Source organism: Oncorhynchus gorbuscha, linkage group LG25, assembly GCF_021184085.1.
Source record: "Oncorhynchus gorbuscha isolate QuinsamMale2020 ecotype Even-year linkage group LG25, OgorEven_v1.0, whole genome shotgun sequence".
Lineage (NCBI taxonomy): Eukaryota > Metazoa > Chordata > Actinopteri > Salmoniformes > Salmonidae > Oncorhynchus > Oncorhynchus gorbuscha.
In genome coordinates, this window is record NC_060197.1 from 45683165 (window position 1) to 45704104 (window position 20940).

The window sequence follows — 20940 nt, forward strand, 5'->3', positions numbered from 1 at the left end:
AGCCAGAGGGGTGCCACCCCAAATGTCATTCGCTATTGGCAGCTTGATGCTGATTGACATCCTATTTCACCACTTGTTGAAAGAAGCATTTATTTTGACATTCGGCGATGCATTTTTCAAATCGAGGATGAGGAAAATAGAATATTAACTTTGGTTGCGAGATACAGAAGAATAAGAATAAGCATTCAGAAGAAGAGAGAATATTTCCACAGCTCCACAAGCTCTTTTCACTATTGGCGAAAGCATCATATTTGAAGTAAGTTTTAAGGTTTAGCAGCGGGTTTCGGTTTCCTGAACAACTTTTACGAAAGTTGAGTCGCAGTGTAAGTTAACGTTAGACCGTTGGCACCATTAACAGACAGTTAATCAGATAAGAGAGATCGGTTCCCAATTTAGCCTAACATTATGTTTACATCTGAGCTAGTAATACACGCATATATACAGTGCAGTGTCGTAAATTGCAGTATATGAATGTTTAGCTAATGTAGGCTATAGCTGTCAGTGTTAAGCAAGTTAACATTCAGCCACTTGAAATCCATTAACTCAGTTAGATTTTCAAACTTGGACTCAAAACTAACAATTGTTATTATCAATCTGTTAACGTTACTCTAAAAATGACCACAATTTGCAGATAGCCTGTTTTTCTATTGTAAAAGTATAAGGAAATACAGCTAGCTAAGTTACTTACTGCAGAGTAGGACTAGCCATGATCTAACTAGTAACTTAGACTTGTAGTTGATTTATTTTAAGGCACAGTTATGATAATGTGGATTTGTAATTAAGATTGAGATTGGACTAGAATGTGGGTAACCATAGACTGTCTTATTGTTGCATAGGGTCAGTTAAACATGAAAATAAAAGGAGAGATATTAGTCTTCTGTTCCATTAGGACCCAATGGTAGGCCAGGCCTATACTTTAAACTACACTTTTTAGTAAGCAGCTGTTAGTTTCTAATTGTGTGGATCCCTTAATTATACATTTCCATAGAGACATGACACATTATTTAATGTGTAGTTCAGACATGTCAAGATCCAGAGAAGAGGGTCCAGTACAGCCGTGTTTGAAAACATTTCCCAGAACTCAGCCGTGTTTGAAAACATTTCCCAGAACTCAGCCGTGTTTGAAAACATTTCCCAGAACTCATCCGTGTTTGAAAACATTTCCCAGAACTCAGCCGTGTTTGAAAACATTTCCCAGAACTCAGCATGGTACTAGGAAAAGGGCTTTCATCAGCTCCTGGTATAAAGACAATTCATGGCTTGAATATTCTGTTTGTCAAGATTCAACTTATTGTTTCGCATGTAGGCATGTTTCTCTGCCCAATACACCTGAATCTGCCTTCATCTCAGTCATGGTTCTCTGTTCAATACACCTGAATCTGCCTTCATCTCAGTCATGTTTCTCTGCCCAATACACCTGAATCTGCCTTCATCTCAGTCATGTTTCTCTGCCCAATACACCTGAATCTGCCTTCATCTCAGTCATGTTTCTCTGCCCAATACACCTGAATCTGCCTTCATCTCAGTCATGTTTCTCTGCCCAATACACCTGAATCTGCCTTCTTCTCAGTCATGGTTCTCTGTTCAATACACCTGAATCTGCCTTCATCTCAGTCATGGTTCTCTGCCCAATACACCTGAATCTGCCTTCATCTCAGTCATGGTTCTCTGCCCAATACACCTGAATCTGCCTTCATCTCAGTCATGTTTCTCTGCCCAATACACCTGAATCTGCCTTCATCTCAGTCATGTTTCTCTGCCCAATTGATAGAGGAATTCTAAATTCCTTTATGTTTTAATTGCCAAAACCAATTAGCACTCATTTCTAATTCATTAATGAATTGTAAGTTCATTAATTATGCATGAAGTAGATTGAGACCAGTCTTAAAAGCCAGGTAATAGCGTTTAATTCAAGTGAGTACTGACCCAAAATACAAAGAACATTACATTTTAAAGAAAGAAGACATAAAATGACGTCATCAGTTACACCCCCTCTCCCAGCCTTACAATGGCGTAGTATTCAGTCCTGGAGATAGTTTCACTCCCCTGATAAACTACATTCCAACCTGTCTAAAGGATATACTTCTCTCCACTAATGGAATCCAACCAAAACATTCTTATCTGTTTGAAAAACTATCTTATCCCTCCTTCTTAAACTTTCCCAGGAGACACAGACACAATTCATTTCTGCTTACATTTTCAGTAACAGTACAATTAAGAACCCATACTTTTCAAATCATAACATAACCATGAGTGGAAAGCATTCTGGTGTGTCTGTACGGATTTAAAAACAGTGCAAGTTCTGCATTTTATGTGCACTGTAATGCACATTTGTTTGAATTTGATTCTTGTCGATGCTGTAATTTTTTTTTACTCTCCTGTAAAAGCTTTTTTACTCTCCTGTAGAAAGCTTTTTTACTCTCCTGTAAAAGCTTTTTTACTCTCCTGTAGAAAGCTTTTTTACTCTCCTGTAGAAAGCTTTTTTACTCTCCTGTAGAAAGCTTTTTTACTCTCCTGTAGAAAGCTTTTTTACTCTCCTGTAGAAAGCTTTTTTACTCTCCTGTAGAAAGCTTTTTTACTCTCCTGTAGAAAGCTTTTTTACTCTCCTGTAGAAAGCTTTTTTACTCTCCTGTAGAAAGATTTTTTACTTTGTATCTGGCTCGTACGTTCATCTCAAGTGGCTTGCAGTTCAGAAAGAGCTGAATCCACAGCAGCAGCCCAGGGAACTACGGAGACTTACGGATGGAAGGTGGGCATGCAGATACATGGCATGCCGTAATCTGAGGGACAGGCTTCCAGCAGTTCTGAGAGCGCTGCAGGACATCACACTTGAAAATAGTGGTGATAGATCAGTGGAGGCAAGGGGCCTTCTTTCTCAGATAGATTTACATTTGGTTACCTTTTGTAAAGTGCTTGGTGATGCCAAATGTCTTTCTGACATGCTCCAACCAAGCTCTCTTGACCTAGTGAGGGCTGTGGATCTAGTAGGTGCCCTTACAGACACATTACAGGACTACAGAAGGTAGGGTTACTATGGAGAACTATGGAAAGGGGTTGAAGAGATTACAGAGCACTGCAAAATAAGTGTACAAACAGTGTGTAAACGACAGCCTAAAACAATGATGGGCACTCTAGTACAGAAAAATAGTGACCAAAGTGATGGTGAGAGCTTCCATAGAGCTGTCTTTTATCAGGTGCTTGACAGTCTCACAGCTGAGCTGCAGAGGCGTTTATCAAAGAAGAATTGTGAGATAATGCAAAGGGTCCAGTCTCTCAACCCAAAGAGGACAACATTCTTCAATGAGGAGCCTCTGTTTGCCTTCGCTCAGACCTTTGAGTCAGATTTAGAGGACCTCAAACATGAGGTTCATCCAACCGAGTGACTTCTTGACAGGAGAAAAGTGGAAGGGACAGACCGTCTACTCTCCTTGGCTTTGTTGTGTTTCTAGAACCTTCTAAAGAGGTCTTCCATGAGCTATTTCCACTTTGTAAGATTTCTGTTGGTACCCCAGTCAGCAGCGCTTCTTGCGAGAGAAGCTTCTCAGCTTTAAAACGGATTTAAACCCACCTTAGAACAACAATGGTTGATGACAGGTTAAGTCACCTCTGAATTCAGTGTTGAGTGAAGGAGGGCATGCTCCCTCAACATGGATGAGTTTGTGAAACATTTTGCCAGTTCTCACCAGAACCGCAGAATTGTGCCATTTTAAATCTACCAGGGATAATTTGGCACTTTGGTGGTCCCCTCTGCTCATGATTAAAACCTGCGATGTGTACTAGCTAGTACTCTGACATCCTAAAATGATTATCCAAAGGATATCACGTCACACAGATTTAATTTGGTCTTGATTAGGCCAATTCTAAAATGTTTCTTTGCTATTAATTAACATAATATATATTAGCATAAATATGATACTGTAAGTTTAAAATTGATGGGCTCCAAAATATTTTGGAGTCCATTTCTGCTTGATACCTGGTATGTCAAATTGCAGTGTTTAAAAAAAAACAAATGTTATCTTACCCTCTTAGTGCTTGAGCTTTATTTTCTGAAAATATTTTGGATGTTCAACACTTATTGACCCAGATTATATATATATATATATATATATATATATATATATATATAAGAGAGAGAGAGAGAGAGAGCAATCTAAATTTAGAGAGATGCAGTTCCAAGGTAGAGACACTGACTATTCATAGTATGTTAAAGAACTCTAGTGTGGTCCATAAGGGTTACTTCACTATCTGCCACATTGAAGAGCTCTGGGTTACGTTAATTATCACTTCTACCTCTAATCAGCCAATCACTGTATTCTTTTCTTAGATGCCAGGTTAGGGTTACACACTCATTTTCTGTCATGGTCTATGGACTCCCCGAAGTAGCCTTGGCCAACCCCTGGACACCCCATGTATACAATTCTAGTTCTTCCACTGCACCTTCCTCTATATTCCACACACCATAATTCTGTATTTTAGTCTATGAATGCCTTGTGAGTGTACAAACAATCTGTGGAAGTAAATTAATGACAGAACTGTACCAAAAAAATACCAAAGTTTAAAAATAGTGCCTGCTTGGTTTTCACAGCTGTTTCACAAAGTGTTCATAGCCAGTTCTAATATATCCTTTGATGGTATATATATTTGTTCCACATTAGGACCTACAGCAGATACATATATATTCAACCACTAGGGTGTACTGATGAGCTATGGGAGATATAACAAAAATGAATCATAGAGGCCGACTGAAATTATATTATTTCAGTGTAGATAAGGGAAGGGCAGGTTAAATTAAAAACATGACAGCCAGACAGGCCAGTGTATGAATCAAATGGATTTGCATGGAGTAGGAATTAGCTGACTTTGTGATCTGTAAGGTAAGTAAACCTTAATGTGTCAAGAAGATTACACGTTTTCTTTGCCATTTCCTGAAACATAGAAACGTTTAAGACATGGACGCCATGTTGTAATGTCAATGAGGTACCCAAAAGTAGTTTGAAGTAATGTTTTAATTTTATTATCTAAACAAAACTTGTTTAAACAGCAAAATTGTCACGGAAATCTGCCTTGTTTGTGCGATTATGAAAAGAACGTAATTTTAGGCTGTAATGATTTCCAAAATTCTAATCATTAGGTCATCACACTGTTGATATAGCAACGGACGCTAATCCTTTATTGAATCCCACTGTGATGCGGAGGGGGACTTTTTGGCCGGGGGATAGTATTTGACATGACACCCCCTTGAACTTATTTCTCATTTTGTTGCGTTACAAAGTGGGATTGAAATTGATTTAATTGTCATGTTTTGTTATTGGTCTACACAAAATACTACATACTGTCAAAGTGAAAATAAAATGTTACAAAATGTTACAAATTAATAAAAACCATGTAACTAAATTATAGTTGTTGCATAGGTATTCACCCCCCTTTGTTTAGGCAAGCTTAAATGATTTCAGACGTCAAATGTGGTTTAACAAATTATGTGGACTCACTCTCTGTGAAATAATAAGGTTTGAGTGACTATCCCATCCTCTGCCCACCATACAGTGGGGCAAAAAAGTATTTAGTCAGCCACCAATTGTGTAAGTTCTCCCACTTAAAAAGATGAGAGAGGCCTGCAATTTTCATCATAGGTACACTTCAACTATGACAGACAAAATGAAAATCACATTGTAGGATTTTTAATGAATTTATTTGCAAATTATGGTGGGAAAAAAGTATTTCTCTCATCTTTTTAAGTGGGAGAACTTGCACAATTGGTGGCTGACTAAATACTTCTTTGCCCCACTGTACCTATATAAATATACATACACTGTACATACAACATCTGGAAGGTCCTTCAGTAAAGTATTGAATTTTAAGCACATATTTAACTACAAAGACCAGGGAGCTTTTAGAAAGGGCAGTGATTGGTAGATGGGTAACAATAGACAATCTGACATTGAATATATCTTTAAGCATGGTTAATTTAATTGTATCCTATAGATGATGTGTTAAACCACCCAGACACATCAAATATGCAGGACAGGAAGGAAACTGCAGATGTCACCACTTTAAAAATGTATTTAACCAGGTCGGTAAAGAACAATGTCTTATTGTCTTATTTACAATGACAGCCTACCCCGGATGACGCTGGACCAATAGTGCACCACCCTATGGGACTCCCAATCACAGCCAGATGTGATACAGACTGGATTCAAACCAGGAAGTGTAGTGATGCCTCTTGCCCTGAGATGCAGTGCCTTTGACCGCTGCGCCACTCTGTGATTAAAAAATAAATAAAAAAAATAACCTTCTATTTAACCAGGTTGGCCAGTTGAGAACAAGTTCTCATTTACAACTGTGACCTGGTCAAGATAAAGCAAAGCAGTGCGACAAAAACAACAACACAGAGTTATATATAAACAAACGTACAGTCAATAACACAAAAGAAAAATCTATCTACAGTGTGTGCAAATGTAGAAGAGTAGTGAGGTAAGGCAATAAATAGGCCAAAGAGGTATTGTATTGATTCTGGGGTGTGAATACTTATCTAATCAAGGTATATTAGTGTTTTCTTTTCCATTCATATTTTTTTTTTTTTTATATGAATTTTTCTTCCCATTTGACATTACAGAGTATTTGGTGTAGAACTAAACAATCTAACTAAAAAGTTCTAGAGGTGACATTTCAGCCGAAAATAAATGACTAGATAATGTTCTACCCGATCAGAATCATCTTAGTTACGATTTTATTTCCTAAATGGTGTTGCTAAATGCTGTTGCATTTGGGGACTATATTTCACAATAAGGATTTCAGCAAACTTTATTCAAACAAATGTATTCTACAGCAGCAAACAGTATAGACATTAAAGGCAATGTGAATAATATAATAATGTAATTTTGGAGCCTACAATGGAAAAGTTATTATTCTAGGTTTGCATCAAATAACCTACTCCTTGCAAGTCATGTAGTCTACAGATTATAACTAAACCATAGGTGATGATCAAATCAAATGTATTTACATAGCCCTTCGTACATAAGCTGATATATAAGCTATATCATCTACTGCATCTTTATGTAATACATGTATCACTAGCCACTTTAAACTATGCCACTTTGTTTACATAACCTACATTACTCATCTCATATGTATATACTGTACTCAATACCATATACTGCATCTTTCCTATGCCGTTCTGTACCATCACTCATTCATATATCTTTATGTTCATATTCTTTATCCCTTTACATTTATGTGTATAAGGTAGTAGTTTTGGAATTGTTAGGTTAGATTACTCGTTGGTTATTACTGCATTGTCGGAACTAGAAGCACAAGCATTTCGCTACACTCGCATTATTATCTGCTAACCATGTGTATGTGACAAATACATTTGATTTTATTTGAATTTGCATACCGCCCAAACAGATCCACAGATGATGTAATCTCTATTGCACTCCACACGGCCCTTTCCCACCTGGACAAAAGGAACACCGATGTGAGAATGCTATTCATTGACTACAGCTCAGCGTTCATCACCATAGTGCCGTCAAAGCTCATCACTAAGCTAAGGAACCTGGGACTAAACACCTCCCTCTGCAACTGGATCCTGGACTTCCTGACGGGCCGCCCCCAGGTGGTGAGGGTAGGAAGCAACACATCTGCCACGCTGATCCTCAACACTGGAGCTCCACAGGGGTTCGTGCTCAGTCCCCTCCTGTACTCCCTGTTCACCCACGACTGCATGGCCAGGCACGACTCCAACAGCATCATTAAGTTTGCTGACGACACAACAGTGTTAGGCCTGATAACCGACAACGATGAGACAGCCGATAGGGTGGAGGTCAGAGACCTGGCTGGGTGGTGCCAGAATAACAACCTATTCCTCAACGTAACCAAGACTAAAGAGATGATTGTGGACGACAGGAAAAGGAGCACCGAGCACGTCCCCATTCTCATCGACGGGGCTGTAGTGGAGCAGGTTGAGAGCTTTAAATTCATTGGCATCCACATCAACATCAAACTAGAATGGTTCAAACACATCAAGACAATCGTGAAGAGGGCACGACAAAGCCTATTCCCCCTCAGGAAACGAAAAAGATTTGGCATGGGTCCTGAGATCCTCAAAAGGTTCTACAGCTGCAACATCGAGAGCATCCTGACAGGTTGCATCACTGCCTGGTACGGCAATTGCCGGGCCTCCGACCGCAAAGCACTTCAGAGGGTAGTGCGTACGGTCCAGTACATCACTGGGGCAAAGCTGCCTGCCATCCAGGACGAAGGCCCTAAAAATGTCAAAGACCCCAGCCACCCCAGTCATAGACTGTTCTCTCTACTACCGCATGGCAAGCAGTACTGGAGTGCCAAGTCTAGGAAAAAAAGGCTTCTCAACAGATTTTACCCCCAAGCCATAAGACTCCTGAACAGGTAACTAAATGGTTATCCGGACTATTTGCATTGTGTCCCTCCCTCCAACCCCTCTTTTACGCTGCTGCTACTCTCTGTTTATCATATATGCATAGTCACTTTAACTATACATTTATGTACATACTACCTCAATTGGCCCGACCAACCAGTACCCCCGTAGATTGACTAACCGGGCTATCTGCATTGTGTCCCACCCACCAACCCCTCTTTATGCTACTGCTACTCTCTATATGCATAGTCACTTTAACCATACCCACATGTACATACTACCACAATAAGCCTGACTAACCGGTGTCTGTATATAGCCTTGCTACTCTTATTTTCAAATGTCTTTTTACTGTTGTTTTATTTCTAACTTACACACACACACATACTTTTTTTTCTCTCCGCACTATTGGTTAGAGCCTGTAAGTAAGCATTTCACCTGTTGTATTCGGCGCACGTGACAAATAAACTTTGATTTGATTTGATGTTCTCCACTGTCACTATTCATATCCATGGTAACCAAGACGACAAACTTTTGAAAAAACATTATTATCATGTAATTGTGGTAGTGACACAATACTTAGAGATGACTATTTTGTGTAAAAAAAGTAACAAATAGCTTATGCACATCTAATATGTATATAGTTTCCATTTGACCCTTTTTTTAAACAACTACATTAAATATTTTCTAATTATCAAGACTTTTGTACATGTAATTAAACAAAAATATATATTTCACATTTATTTAACCAGGTAGGCTAGTTGAGAACAAGTTCTCATTTACAACTGCGACCTGGCCAAGAATAAAGCAAAGCAGTTCGACACATACAACAACACAGAGTTGCACATGGAATAAACAAACATACAGTCAATAATACCGTAGGAAAAGTATATGTACAGTGTGTGCAAATGAGCTAAGATGAGGGAGGTAAGGAAGTAGGCCATGTGTAACGGCTCTCGTTTGAAGGAGTGGACCAAAGTGCAGCGTGGGAAGTGTTCATTATTTTTATTATAAAAAAAAAACACTCAAACTAAATAACAAAGTGTAAACGAAAGCGAACAGTTCTGTCAGGTACAGACACAAAACAGAAAACAACATCCCACAAAACTAAAAGGGAAAATGACAACTTATATATGATCCCCAATCAGAGACAACGATAGACAGCTGCCTCTGATTGGGAGCCACACTAACATAGAAATAAGGAAACTAGTATGCCCACCCTAGTCACATCCTAACCAAAATAGAGAATAAAAACCTCTCTATGGCCAGGGCGTGACACCATGGTGGAGAACTAATAACAATATACCAATTAAACACTGGAGTGATTGATGTGCAGAAGATGAATGTGCAAGTAGAGATACTGGGGTGCAAATGAGCAAGATTAATAAATAAATACAGTATGGGGATGAGGGAGTTAGATGGGCTATTTACAGATGGGCTATGTACAGGTGCAGTGATCTGTGAGCTACTCTGATACATAGCAATACATAGCAGAATGTGTGAGACAGGAGAAAAACAGTCCAAAACAGTGAAATCCAGACATGAAATGCTTTAGAAAATCAAATAAAACAACATATTGAATGCAGATGGATGTGGAAAAAATACATATAAATAAAATGTGTCTATACTATATATATATATATATATATATAGTTCTATGTATATATACACTGCGTTACAACTAACCCCAAGCATAGGACACTTTACTAATTAGTCTTGTGAGAAAATACAACAATTATTATTTTCATCTTACTGATAAAAATGATATACTGTACGTCTATAATGTTCCAGAGGGTCAGTAACACAAAAATAAAAACAAATATACACATATTAGACATGTAGAGACACTAACATTGGCACATTGAATAACAGCTGTCTTAAGTGATTTCTAATTTGAATAATTTAGCCTGTTGTACGGGGTCTCCCCTATTCCCAATGCACTCAAATCACCTCCATTTACATATCATTATTTAGTAGAATTGGTATGAATATACCTTTCAGAAAATGTATCATTGCTTTAGGCTAGACAAAATATCAAATCCTGATTCTATTTTCCAATCAGATCTTTTTAGATGCAAACGCGATCCGACTGGGGAGCTTTCTTCCACTTGGTGTCTACTCCCCGTCCTCAGACACAGCTTCTCAGAAACAGACTGTGTACGAGCTGTGCATCTGCCCCAACGGCAAGCTGTACCTCTCCCCCGCCGGCAGCAGATCCAGCTGCTATTCCACAAGCAACGTCTGTCTCTGGAACTGACATGAAGAACAACACCACCTGTGATGTTCACTGCTGCTCCAACATCAATAATAGCAAAAGAAGGACAGTGGAGACGCCTTGGCCCCGTCCAGAACACTAGCACCTAGCTCTAACTTGATGTAGACCTGTCAAGTATAAGCAATATAGCTAACATTTCACCCAGTCTATCAGAGGGCAAGTTGGACCTACTACCATGGTACTAATGGTTCACGTGCTGTTGGAGTTTTCAGAAGTTTGGAGTTCCGACTGGGAAGTTTCACTTGAGCTAAAAATGTTTTTACCCGAGGTGCCAAGTTCACGTCTGACCTTTCACCGCTGACCTTTTCACCTTTTCAACCAAAAGATGACAACAAATCGTTTTTTTGAACATTTGCAAATGTATCAATGTGAATAACACAACTAGTTAGACCATATTTTAAATGTTAAGCAAGCTAGCTAACTTTATTGCTGGCAACGTTTAGCTAAAATCTTATTGTCTGTAGATTGTTCCAGACTTCAAATGCATTTGAACACAATCATGTCGAATATAGGACATTTAATTTACATTTAAGTCATTTAGCAGACGCTCTTATCCAGAGCGACTTACAAATTGGTGCATTCACCTTATGACATCCAGTGGAACAGTCACTTTACAATAGTGCACCTAAATCTTAAAGGGGGGTGAGAAGGATTACTTATCCTATCCTAGGTATTCCTTAAAGAGGTGGGGTTTCAGGTGTCTCCGGAAGGTGGTGATTGTCTCCGCCTGGCCAAACTCTGACCACAAGCACATGATGCCCTATCCAATTTTCAGATATACATGAGTGAAGGGGCTTTAGTGAAGGGGCTAGGGGTTAGTGAAGGGGCTGGGGTTAGAGTGAAGGGGCTAGGGGTTAGAGTGAAGGGGCTAGGGGTTAGAGTGAAGGGGCTAGGGGTTAGAGTGAAGGGGCTAGGGGTTAGAGTGAAGGGGCTAGGGGTTAGATGAAGGGGCTGGGGTTAGAGTGAAGGGGCTAGGGGTTAGAGTGAAGGGGCTAGGGGTTAGAGTGAAGGCGCTATGGGTTGTTACTGGACTGGGCCCATGTTTCAGAACAGCTGAGCTTTGTTGTTGTACTGTGTTTTTTTCTATACTGGATTCAATGACAGTGATATGACAGACTAATCACGATATATACTGTACTATATACTATATATATATATATATATATATATATATATATATATATAGTACACTGTAAATAAATATATAGAACTGGGGAGAGATGACAGACAGGCACCTTTGCTATGGAAAACACGTGATTGAAAATATGATCGAGCCTGTCAATATCCTTGTGTCTCCGAAGAAGATGATCTCCGAGATGAAGTTTGAAAAAGGCAGTTTGTATCACACTAATTAAAGCGCAAATTTAGCCATTTATATTTTAGAAGTCTAGAATTTTCTAAGTTTCTTTTTCATAAATGCTTGATGGGAATTTCTGTATTTTCCATTGTCTTAAAAGTGTAATCATTTCAAATGTATTGTTGTCTATGTTCTGTGTACTGTACTTTAAACTAAAACATGTTTGATAAAGATTTGTAATGGTACTGGTAAATACAAAAACATTTAGTTTGACACTTTACTTGATTTCCATACAGATCTAAATAACATGATGCTCAATAAGAAAGCTAAATGGTTTAGAGAAGAATATGGGTTAATAATTTTCATATAAGGATGGTTTCCCTGACACAGATTAAGCCTGGAGAATCTCCTTTTCAGTGGCGTAAAGTACTTAAGTATAATACTATAATACTTTAGAGTACTGGGGGGGGGTATCTGTACTTTACTTTACTATTTAGATTTTGGACAACTTTTACTTTTACTTCAAAATTATGTACTTAAAAATAAAAATCTTGACACCCAAAAGTACTCGTTACATTATGAATGCCTAGCAGGAATGTCTAGGATCACAGAGTGCCACAGTGGCTTAAGACACTGATCTCCTAATCCATCTATTGAGAATTCAAGTATTGTTTTGATGTACCTGAAAGTGGAGTGATGAAGTGGAAGTGTGTCTCAGTGCCCTCCGTGATTATTTTTTGACTGCTTCTGTCAGTTTGTACAGGTCATGCTGATTACAGAAGCGAAGCGGAAGCGTGATGTCTACTTTAACCACGTGTACGATCGGTCAAAATCACTCTCTGCTATCCTGTTCATTTTCAGCAAGTACCCCAGTGGCCTAATGGATAAGGCACTGGCCTTCTAAGCCAGGGATTGTGGGTTCGAGTCCCATCTGGGGTGTATGAATGCAAATTCCTACAGAGGAAGAGAGATCAGCACATAACACAGAGTTTGATGGATTGAAGTTTTCCGATTCAATTTTAGAAATGAAGATTTAACAGGGATAAAAAAGGAGAATTTCATGGGCATGTTGCTGTGCCCTCCGAAATGCTTTTTTTTTACAACTGCTTCTATCAGTTCGTATAGGTCATGCTGATCACACATTTCCACAGTGGCTTAAGACACTGACCACCTAATCCATTTATTGTGAGTTCAAGTGTTGTATTGGGGTACCTGAAAGTGGAGGGATGAAGTGGAAGAGTGCAGGGCAGTAAACCAAGTGATTTAGGGATCGAAACCATCCTCTGCTATCCAGTTTGCTTTTAGCAATGAAGTGCAAATAGAAGAGAAGAGCTGGGCACATAACACAGAGGTTGATGGATCGAAGCTATCCAATTCTACTTTTAGAAATGAAGTGGAAACAGGGAATTTTTTAAATTGGAGAATTTCATGTGCATGTCTCTGTGCCCTCCGTGATTCTTTTTTTATTACTGCTTCTATCAATCCATATAGGTCATGCTGATCACAGAGTGCCACAGTGGCTTAAGACACTGATCTCCTAATCCATCTATTGAGAATTCAAGTATTGTTTTGATGTACCTGAAAGTGGAGTGATGAAGTGGAAGTGTGTCTCAGTGCCCTCCGTGATTATTTTTTGACTGCTTCTGTCAGTTTGTACAGGTCATGCTGATTACAGAAGCGAAGCGGAAGCGTGATGTCTACTTTAACCACGTGTACGATCGGTCAAAATCACTCTCTGCTATCCTGTTCATTTTCAGCATGTACCCCAGTGGCCTAATGGATAAGGCACTGGCCTTCTAAGCCAGGGATTGTGGGTTCGAGTCCCATCTGGGGTGTATGAATGCAAATTCCTACAGGACGAAGAGAGATCAGCACATAACACAGAGTTTGATGGATTGAAGTTTTCCGATTCAATTTTAGAAATGAAGATTTAACAGGGATAAAAAGGAGAATTTCATGGGCATGTTGCTGTGCCCTCCGAAATGCTTTTTTTTTTTACAACTGCTTCTATCAGTTCGTATAGGTCATGCTGATCACACATTTCCACAGTGGCTTAAGACACTGACCGCCTAATCCATTTATTGTGAGTTCAAGTGTTGTATTGGGGTACCTGAAAGTGGAGGGATGAAGTGGAAGAGTGCAGGGCAGTAAACCAAGTGATTAAGGGATCGAAACCATCCTCTGCTATCCAGTTTGCTTTTAGCAATGAAGTGCAAATAGAAGAGAAGAGTTGGGCACATAACACAGAGGTTGATGGATCGAAGCTATCCAATTCTACTTTTAGAAATGAAGTGGAAACAGGGAATTTTTTAAATTGGAGAATTTCATGTGCATGTCTCTGTGCCCTCCGTGATTCTTTTTTTATTACTGCTTCTATCAATCCATATAGGTCATGCTGATCACAGAGTGCCACAGTGGCTTAAGACACTGATCTCCTAATCCATCTATTGAGAATTCAAGTATTGTTTTGATGTACCTGAAAGTGGAGTGATGAAGTGGAAGTGTGTCTCAGTGCCCTCCGTGATTATTTTTTGACTGCTTCTGTCAGTTTGTACAGGTCATGCTGATTACAGAAGCGAAGCGGAAGCGTGATGTCTACTTTAACCACGTGTACGATCGGTCAAAATCACTCTCTGCTATCCTGTTCATTTTCAGCAAGTACCCCAGTGGCCTAATGGATAAGGCACTGGCCTTCTAAGCCAGGGATTGTGGGTTCGAGTCCCATCTGGGGTGTATGAATGCAAATTCCTACGGACGAAGAGAGATCAGCACATAACACAGAGTTTGATGGATTGAAGTTTTCCGATTCAATTTTAGAAATGAAGATTTAACAGGGATAAAAAGGAGAATTTCATGGGCATGTTGCTGTGCCCTCCGAAATGCTTTTTTTTACAACTGCTTCTATCAGTTCGTATAGGTCATGCTGATCACACATTTCCACAGTGGCTTAAGACACTGACCGCCTAATCCATTTATTGTGAGTTCAAGTGTTGTATTGGGGTACCTGAAAGTGGAGGGATGAAGTGGAAGAGTGCAGGGCAGTAAACCAAGTGATTAAGGGATCGAAACCATCCTCTGCTATCCAGTTTGCTTTTAGCAATGAAGTGCAAATAGAAGAGAAGAGTTGGGCACATAACACAGAGGTTGATGGATCGAAGCTATCCAATTCTACTTTTAGAAATGAAGTGGAAACAGGGAATTTTTTAAATTGGAGAATTTCATGTGCATGTCTCTGTGCCCTCCGTGATTCTTTTTTTATTACTGCTTCTATCAATCCATATAGGTCATGCTGATCACAGAGTGCCACAGTGGCTTAAGACACTGATCTCCTAATCCATCTATTGAGAATTCAAGTATTGTTTTGATGTACCTGAAAGTGGAGTGATGAAGTGGAAGTGTGTCTCAGTGCCCTCCGTGATTATTTTTTGACTGCTTCTGTCAGTTTGTACAGGTCATGCTGATTACAGAAGCGAAGCGGAAGCGTGATGTCTACTTTAACCACGTGTACGATCGGTCAAAATCACTCTCTGCTATCCTGTTCATTTTCAGCAAGTACCCCAGTGGCCTAATGGATAAGGCACTGGCCTTCTAAGCCAGGGATTGTGGGTTCGAGTCCCATCTGGGGTGTATGAATGCAAATTCCTACGGAGGAAGAGAGATCAGCACATAACACAGAGTTTGATGGATTGAAGTTTTCCGATTCAATTTTAGAAATGAAGATTTAACAGGGATAAAAAAGGAGAATTTCATGGGCATGTTGCTGTGCCCTCCGAAATGCTTTTTTTTTTTTACAACTGCTTCTATCAGTTCGTATAGGTCATGCTGATCACACATTTCCACAGTGGCTTAAGACACTGACCACCTAATCCATTTATTGTGAGTTCAAGTGTTGTATTGGGGTACCTGAAAGTGGAGGGATGAAGTGGAAGAGTGCAGGGCAGTAAACCAAGTGATTAAGGGATCGAAACCATCCTCTGCTATCCAGTTTGCTTTTAGCAATGAAGTGCAAATAGAAGAGAAGAGTTGGGCACATAACACAGAGGTTGATGGATCGAAGCTATCCAATTCTACTTTTAGAAATGAAGTGGAAACAGGGAATTTTTTAAATTGGAGAATTTCATGTGCATGTCTCTGTGCCCTCCGTGATTCTTTTTTATTACTGCTTCTATCAATCCATATAGGTCATGCTGATCACAGAGTGCCACAGTGGCTTAAGACACTGATCTCCTAATCCATCTATTGAGAATTCAAGTATTGTTTTGATGTACCTGAAAGTGGAGTGATGAAGTGGAAGTGTGTCTCAGTGCCCTCCGTGATTATTTTTTGACTGCTTCTGTCAGTTTGTACAGGTCATGCTGATTACAGAAGCGAAGCGGAAGCGTGATGTCTACTTTAACCACGTGTACGATCGGTCAAAACCACTCTCTGCTATCCGCTTCATTTTCAGCAAGTACCCCAGTGGCCTAATGGATAAGGCACTGGCCTTCTAAGCCAGGGATTGTGGGTTCGAGTCCCATCTGGGGTGTATGAATGCAAATTCCTACAGACGAAGAGAGATCAGCACATAACACAGAGTTTGATGGATTGAAGTTTTCCGATTCAATTTTAGAAATGAAGATTTAACAGGGATAAAAAAGGAGAATTTCATGGGCATGTTGCTGTGCCCTCCGAAATGCTTTTTTTTACAACTGCTTCTATCAGTTCGTATAGGTCATGCTGATCACACATTTCCACAGTGGCTTAAGACACTGACCGCCTAATCCATTTATTGTGAGTTCAAGTGTTGTATTGGGGTACCTGAAAGTGGAGGGATGAAGTGGAAGAGTGCAGGGCAGTAAACCAAGTGATTAAGGGATCGAAACCATCCTCTGCTATCCAGTTTGCTTTTAGCAATGAAGTGCAAATAGAAGAGAAGAGTTGGGCACATAACACAGAGGTTGATGGATCGAAGCTATCCAATTCTACTTTTAGAAATGAAGTGGAAACAGGGAATTTTTTAAATTGGAGAATTTCATGTGCATGTCTCTGTGCCCTCCGTGATTCTTTTTTTATTACTGCTTCTATCAATCCATATAGGTCATTCTGATCACAGAGTGCCACAGTGGCTTAAGACACTGATCTCCTAATCCATCTATTGAGAATTCAAGTATTGTTTTGATGTACCTGAAAGTGGAGTGATGAAGTGGAAGTGTGTCTCAGTGCCCTCCGTGATTATTTTTTGACTGCTTCTGTCAGTTTGTACAGGTCATGCTGATTACAGAAGCGAAGCGGAAGCGTGATGTCTACTTTAACCACGTGTACGATCGGTCAAAATCACTCTCTGCTATCCTGTTCATTTTCAGCAAGTACCCCAGTGGCCTAATGGATAAGGCACTGGCCTTCTAAGCCAGGGATTGTGGGTTCGAGTCCCATCTGGGGTGTATGAATGCAAATTCCTACGGACGAAGAGAGATCAGCACATAACACAGAGTTTGATGGATTGAAGTTTTCCGATTCAATTTTAGAAATGAAGATTTAACAGGGATAAAAAGGAGAGAATTTCATGGGCATGTTGCTGTGCCCTCCGAAATGCTTTTTTTTTTTTTTTTACAACTGCTTCTATCAGTTCGTATAGGTCATGCTGATCACACATTTCCACAGTGGCTTAAGACACTGACCGCCTAATCCATTTATTGTGAGTTCAAGTGTTGTATTGGGGTACCTGAAAGTGGAGGGATGAAGTGGAAGAGTGCAGGGCAGTAAACCAAGTGATTAAGGGATCGAAACCATCCTCTGCTATCCAGTTTGCTTTTAGCAATGAAGTGCAAATAGAAGAGAAGAGTTGGGCACATAACACAGAGGTTGATGGATCGAAGCTATCCAATTCTACTTTTAGAAATGAAGTGGAAACAGGGAATTTTTTAAATTGGAGAATTTCATGTGCATGTCTCTGTGCCCTCCGTGATTCTTTTTTTATTACTGCTTCTATCAATCCATATAGGTCATTCTGATCACAGAGTGCCACAGTGGCTTAAGACACTGATCTCCTAATCCATCTATTGAGAATCAAGTATTGTTTTGATGTACCTGAAAGTGGAGTGATGAAGTGGAAGTGTGTCTCAGTGCCCTCCGTGATTATTTTTTGACTGCTTCTGTCAGTTTGTACAGGTCATGCTGATTACAGAAGCGAAGCGGAAGCGTGATGTCTACTTTAACCACGTGTACGATCGGTCAAAATCACTCTCTGCTATCCTGTTCATTTTCAGCAAGTACCCCAGTGGCCTAATGGATAAGGCACTGGCCTTTTTATTACTGCTTCTATCAATCCATATAGGTCATTCTGATCACAGAGTGCCACAGTGGCTTAAGACACTGATCTCCTAATCCATCTATTGAGAATTCAAGTATTGTTTTGATGTACCTGAAAGTGGAGTGATGAAGTGGAAGTGTGTCTCAGTGCCCTCCGTGATTATTTTTTGACTGCTTCTGTCAGTTTGTACAGGTCATGCTGATTACAGAAGCGAAGCGGAAGCGTGATGTCTACTGATGTTAACCACGTGTACGATCGGTCAAAACCACTCTCTGCTATCCTGTTCATTTTCAGCAAGTACCCCAGTGGCCTAATGGATAAGGCACTGGCCTTCTAAGCCAGGGATTGTGGGTTCGAGTCCCATCTGGGGTGTATGAATGCAAATTCCTACGGAGGAAGAGAGATCAGCACATAACACAGAGTTTGATGGATTGAAGTTTTCCGATTCAATTTTAGAAATGAAGATTTTAACAGGGATAAAAAAGGAGAATTTCATGGGCATGTTGCTGTGCCCTCCGAAATGCTTTTTTTTTTTACAACTGCTTCTATCAGTTCGTATAGGTCATGCTGATCACACATTTCCACAGTGGCTTAAGACACTGACCGCCTAATCCATTTATTGTGAGTTCAAGTGTTGTATTGGGGTACCTGAAAGTGGAGGGATGAAGTGGAAGAGTGCAGGGCAGTAAACCAAGTGATTTAGGGATCGAAACCATCCTCTGCTATCCAGTTTGCTTTTAGCAATGAAGTGCAAATAGAAGAGAAGAGCTGGGCACATAACACAGAGGTTGATGGATCGAAGCTATCCAATTCTACTTTTAGAAATGAAGTGGAAACAGGGAATTTTTTAAATTGGAGAATTTCATGTGCATGTCTCTGTGCCCTCCGTGATTCTTTTTTTATTACTGCTTCTATCAATCCATATAGGTCATGCTGATCACAGAGTGCCACAGTGGCTTAAGACACTGATCTCCTAATCCATCTATTGAGAATTCAAGTATTGTTTTGATGTACCTGAAAGTGGAGTGATGAAGTGGAAGTGTGTCTCAGTGCCCTCCGTGATTATTTTTTGACTGCTTCTGTCAGTTTGTACAGGTCATGCTGATTACAGAAGCGAAGCGGAAGCGTGATGTCTACTTTAACCACGTGTACGATCGGTCAAAATCACTCTCTGCTATCCTGTTCATTTTCAGCAAGTACCCCAGTGGCCTAATGGATAAGGCACTGGCCTTTTTATTACTGCTTCTATCAATCCATATAGGTCATTCTGATCACAGAGTGCCACAGTGGCTTAAGACACTGATCTCCTAATCCATCTATTGAGAATTCAAGTATTGTTTTGATGTACCTGAAAGTGGAGTGATGAAGTGGAAGTGTGTCTCAGTGCCCTCCGTGATTATTTTTTGACTGCTTCTGTCAGTTTGTACAGGTCATGCTGATTACAGAAGCGAAGCGGAAGCGTGATGTCTACTTTAACCACGTGTACGATCGGTCAAAATCACTCTCTGCTATCCTGTTCATTTTCAGCAAGTACCCCAGTGGCCTAATGGATAAGGCACTGGCCTTCTAAGCCAGGGATTGTGGGTTCGAGTCCCATCTGGGGTGTATGAATGCAAATTCCTACGGAGGAAGAGAGATCAGCACATAACACAGAGTTTGATGGATTGAAGTTTTCCGATTCAATTTTAGAAATGAAGATTTAACAGGGATAAAAAAGGAGAATTTCATGGGCATGTTGCTGTGCCCTCCGAAATGCTTTTTTTACAACTGCTTCTATCAGTTCGTATAGGTCATGCTGATCACACATTTCCACAGTGGCTTAAGACACTGACCGCCTAATCCATTTATTGTGAGTTCAAGTGTTGTATTGGGGTACCTGAAAGTGGAGGGATGAAGTGGAAGAGTGCAGGGCAGTAAACCAAGTGATTTAGGGATCGAAACCATCCTCTGCTATCCAGTTTGCTTTTAGCAATGAAGTGCAAATAGAAGAGAAGAGTTGGGCACATAACACAGAGGTTGATGGATCGAAGCTATCCAATTCTACTTTTAGAAATGAAGTGGAAACAGGGAATTTTTTAAATTGGAGAATTTCATGTGCATGTCTCTGTGCCCTCCGTGATTATTTTTTTTATTACTGCTTCTATCAATCCATATAGGTCATGCTGATCACAGAGTGCCACAGTGGCTTAAGACACTGATCTCCTAATCCATCTATTGAGAATTCAAGTATTGTTTTGATGTACCTGAAAGTGGAGTGATGAAGTGGAAGTGTGTCTCAGTGCCCTCCGTGATTATTTTTTGACTGCTTCTGTCAGTTTGTACAGGTCATGCTGATTACAGAAGCGAAGCGGAAGCGTGATGTCTACTTTAACCACGTGTACGATCGGTCAAAATCACTCTCTGCTATCCTGTTCATTTTCAGCAAGTACCCCAGTGGCCTAATGGATAAGGCACTGGCCTTCTAAGCCAGGGATTGTGGGTTCGAGTCCCATCTGGGGTGTATGAATGCAAATTCCTACGGACGAAGAGAGATCAGCACATAACACAGAGTTTGATGGATTGAAGTTTTCCGATTCAATTTTAGAAATGAAGATTTAACAGGGATAAAAAGGAGAATTTCATGGGCATGTTGCTGTGCCCTCCGAAATGCTTTTTTTTTTTTACAACTGCTTCTATCAGTTCGTATAGGT

At 40.0% G+C, this 20940-nt stretch overlaps 1 protein-coding gene and 9 non-coding genes across 10 annotated transcripts in view; all 10 read left to right on the forward strand.

The window, feature by feature from the left end:
- The window catches only part of LOC124014523 (zeta-sarcoglycan-like), a 49517-nt gene extending 38871 nt beyond the window's left edge, over window positions 1-10646 (forward strand). Inside the window, exon 8 of the mRNA XM_046329625.1 lies at window positions 10452-10646. Coding sequence (XP_046185581.1) covers window positions 10452-10646 — 195 coding nt within the window. The remainder of the gene's footprint in view (window positions 1-10451) is intronic.
- Window positions 10647-12827: 2181 nt separating this feature from the next.
- On the forward strand, window positions 12828-12900 carry trnar-ucu. The gene has a single exon. It is a non-coding gene; the product is annotated as a tRNA-Arg (tRNA).
- Window positions 12901-13723: 823 nt separating this feature from the next.
- Window positions 13724-13796, forward strand: trnar-ucu. Its single transcript has one exon. It is a non-coding gene; the product is annotated as a tRNA-Arg (tRNA).
- An 825-nt stretch (window positions 13797-14621) lies between these two features.
- trnar-ucu lies at window positions 14622-14694 on the forward strand. Its single transcript has one exon. It is a non-coding gene; the product is annotated as a tRNA-Arg (tRNA).
- An 821-nt stretch (window positions 14695-15515) lies between these two features.
- On the forward strand, window positions 15516-15588 carry trnar-ucu. The gene has a single exon. It is a non-coding gene; the product is annotated as a tRNA-Arg (tRNA).
- An 825-nt stretch (window positions 15589-16413) lies between these two features.
- Window positions 16414-16486, forward strand: trnar-ucu. Its single transcript has one exon. It is a non-coding gene; the product is annotated as a tRNA-Arg (tRNA).
- An 822-nt stretch (window positions 16487-17308) lies between these two features.
- trnar-ucu lies at window positions 17309-17381 on the forward strand. The gene has a single exon. It is a non-coding gene; the product is annotated as a tRNA-Arg (tRNA).
- Window positions 17382-18549: 1168 nt separating this feature from the next.
- Window positions 18550-18622, forward strand: trnar-ucu. The gene has a single exon. It is a non-coding gene; the product is annotated as a tRNA-Arg (tRNA).
- Window positions 18623-19782: 1160 nt separating this feature from the next.
- On the forward strand, window positions 19783-19855 carry trnar-ucu. Its single transcript has one exon. It is a non-coding gene; the product is annotated as a tRNA-Arg (tRNA).
- Window positions 19856-20677: 822 nt separating this feature from the next.
- Window positions 20678-20750, forward strand: trnar-ucu. Its single transcript has one exon. It is a non-coding gene; the product is annotated as a tRNA-Arg (tRNA).
- The last annotated feature ends 190 nt before the right edge of the window (window positions 20751-20940 follow it).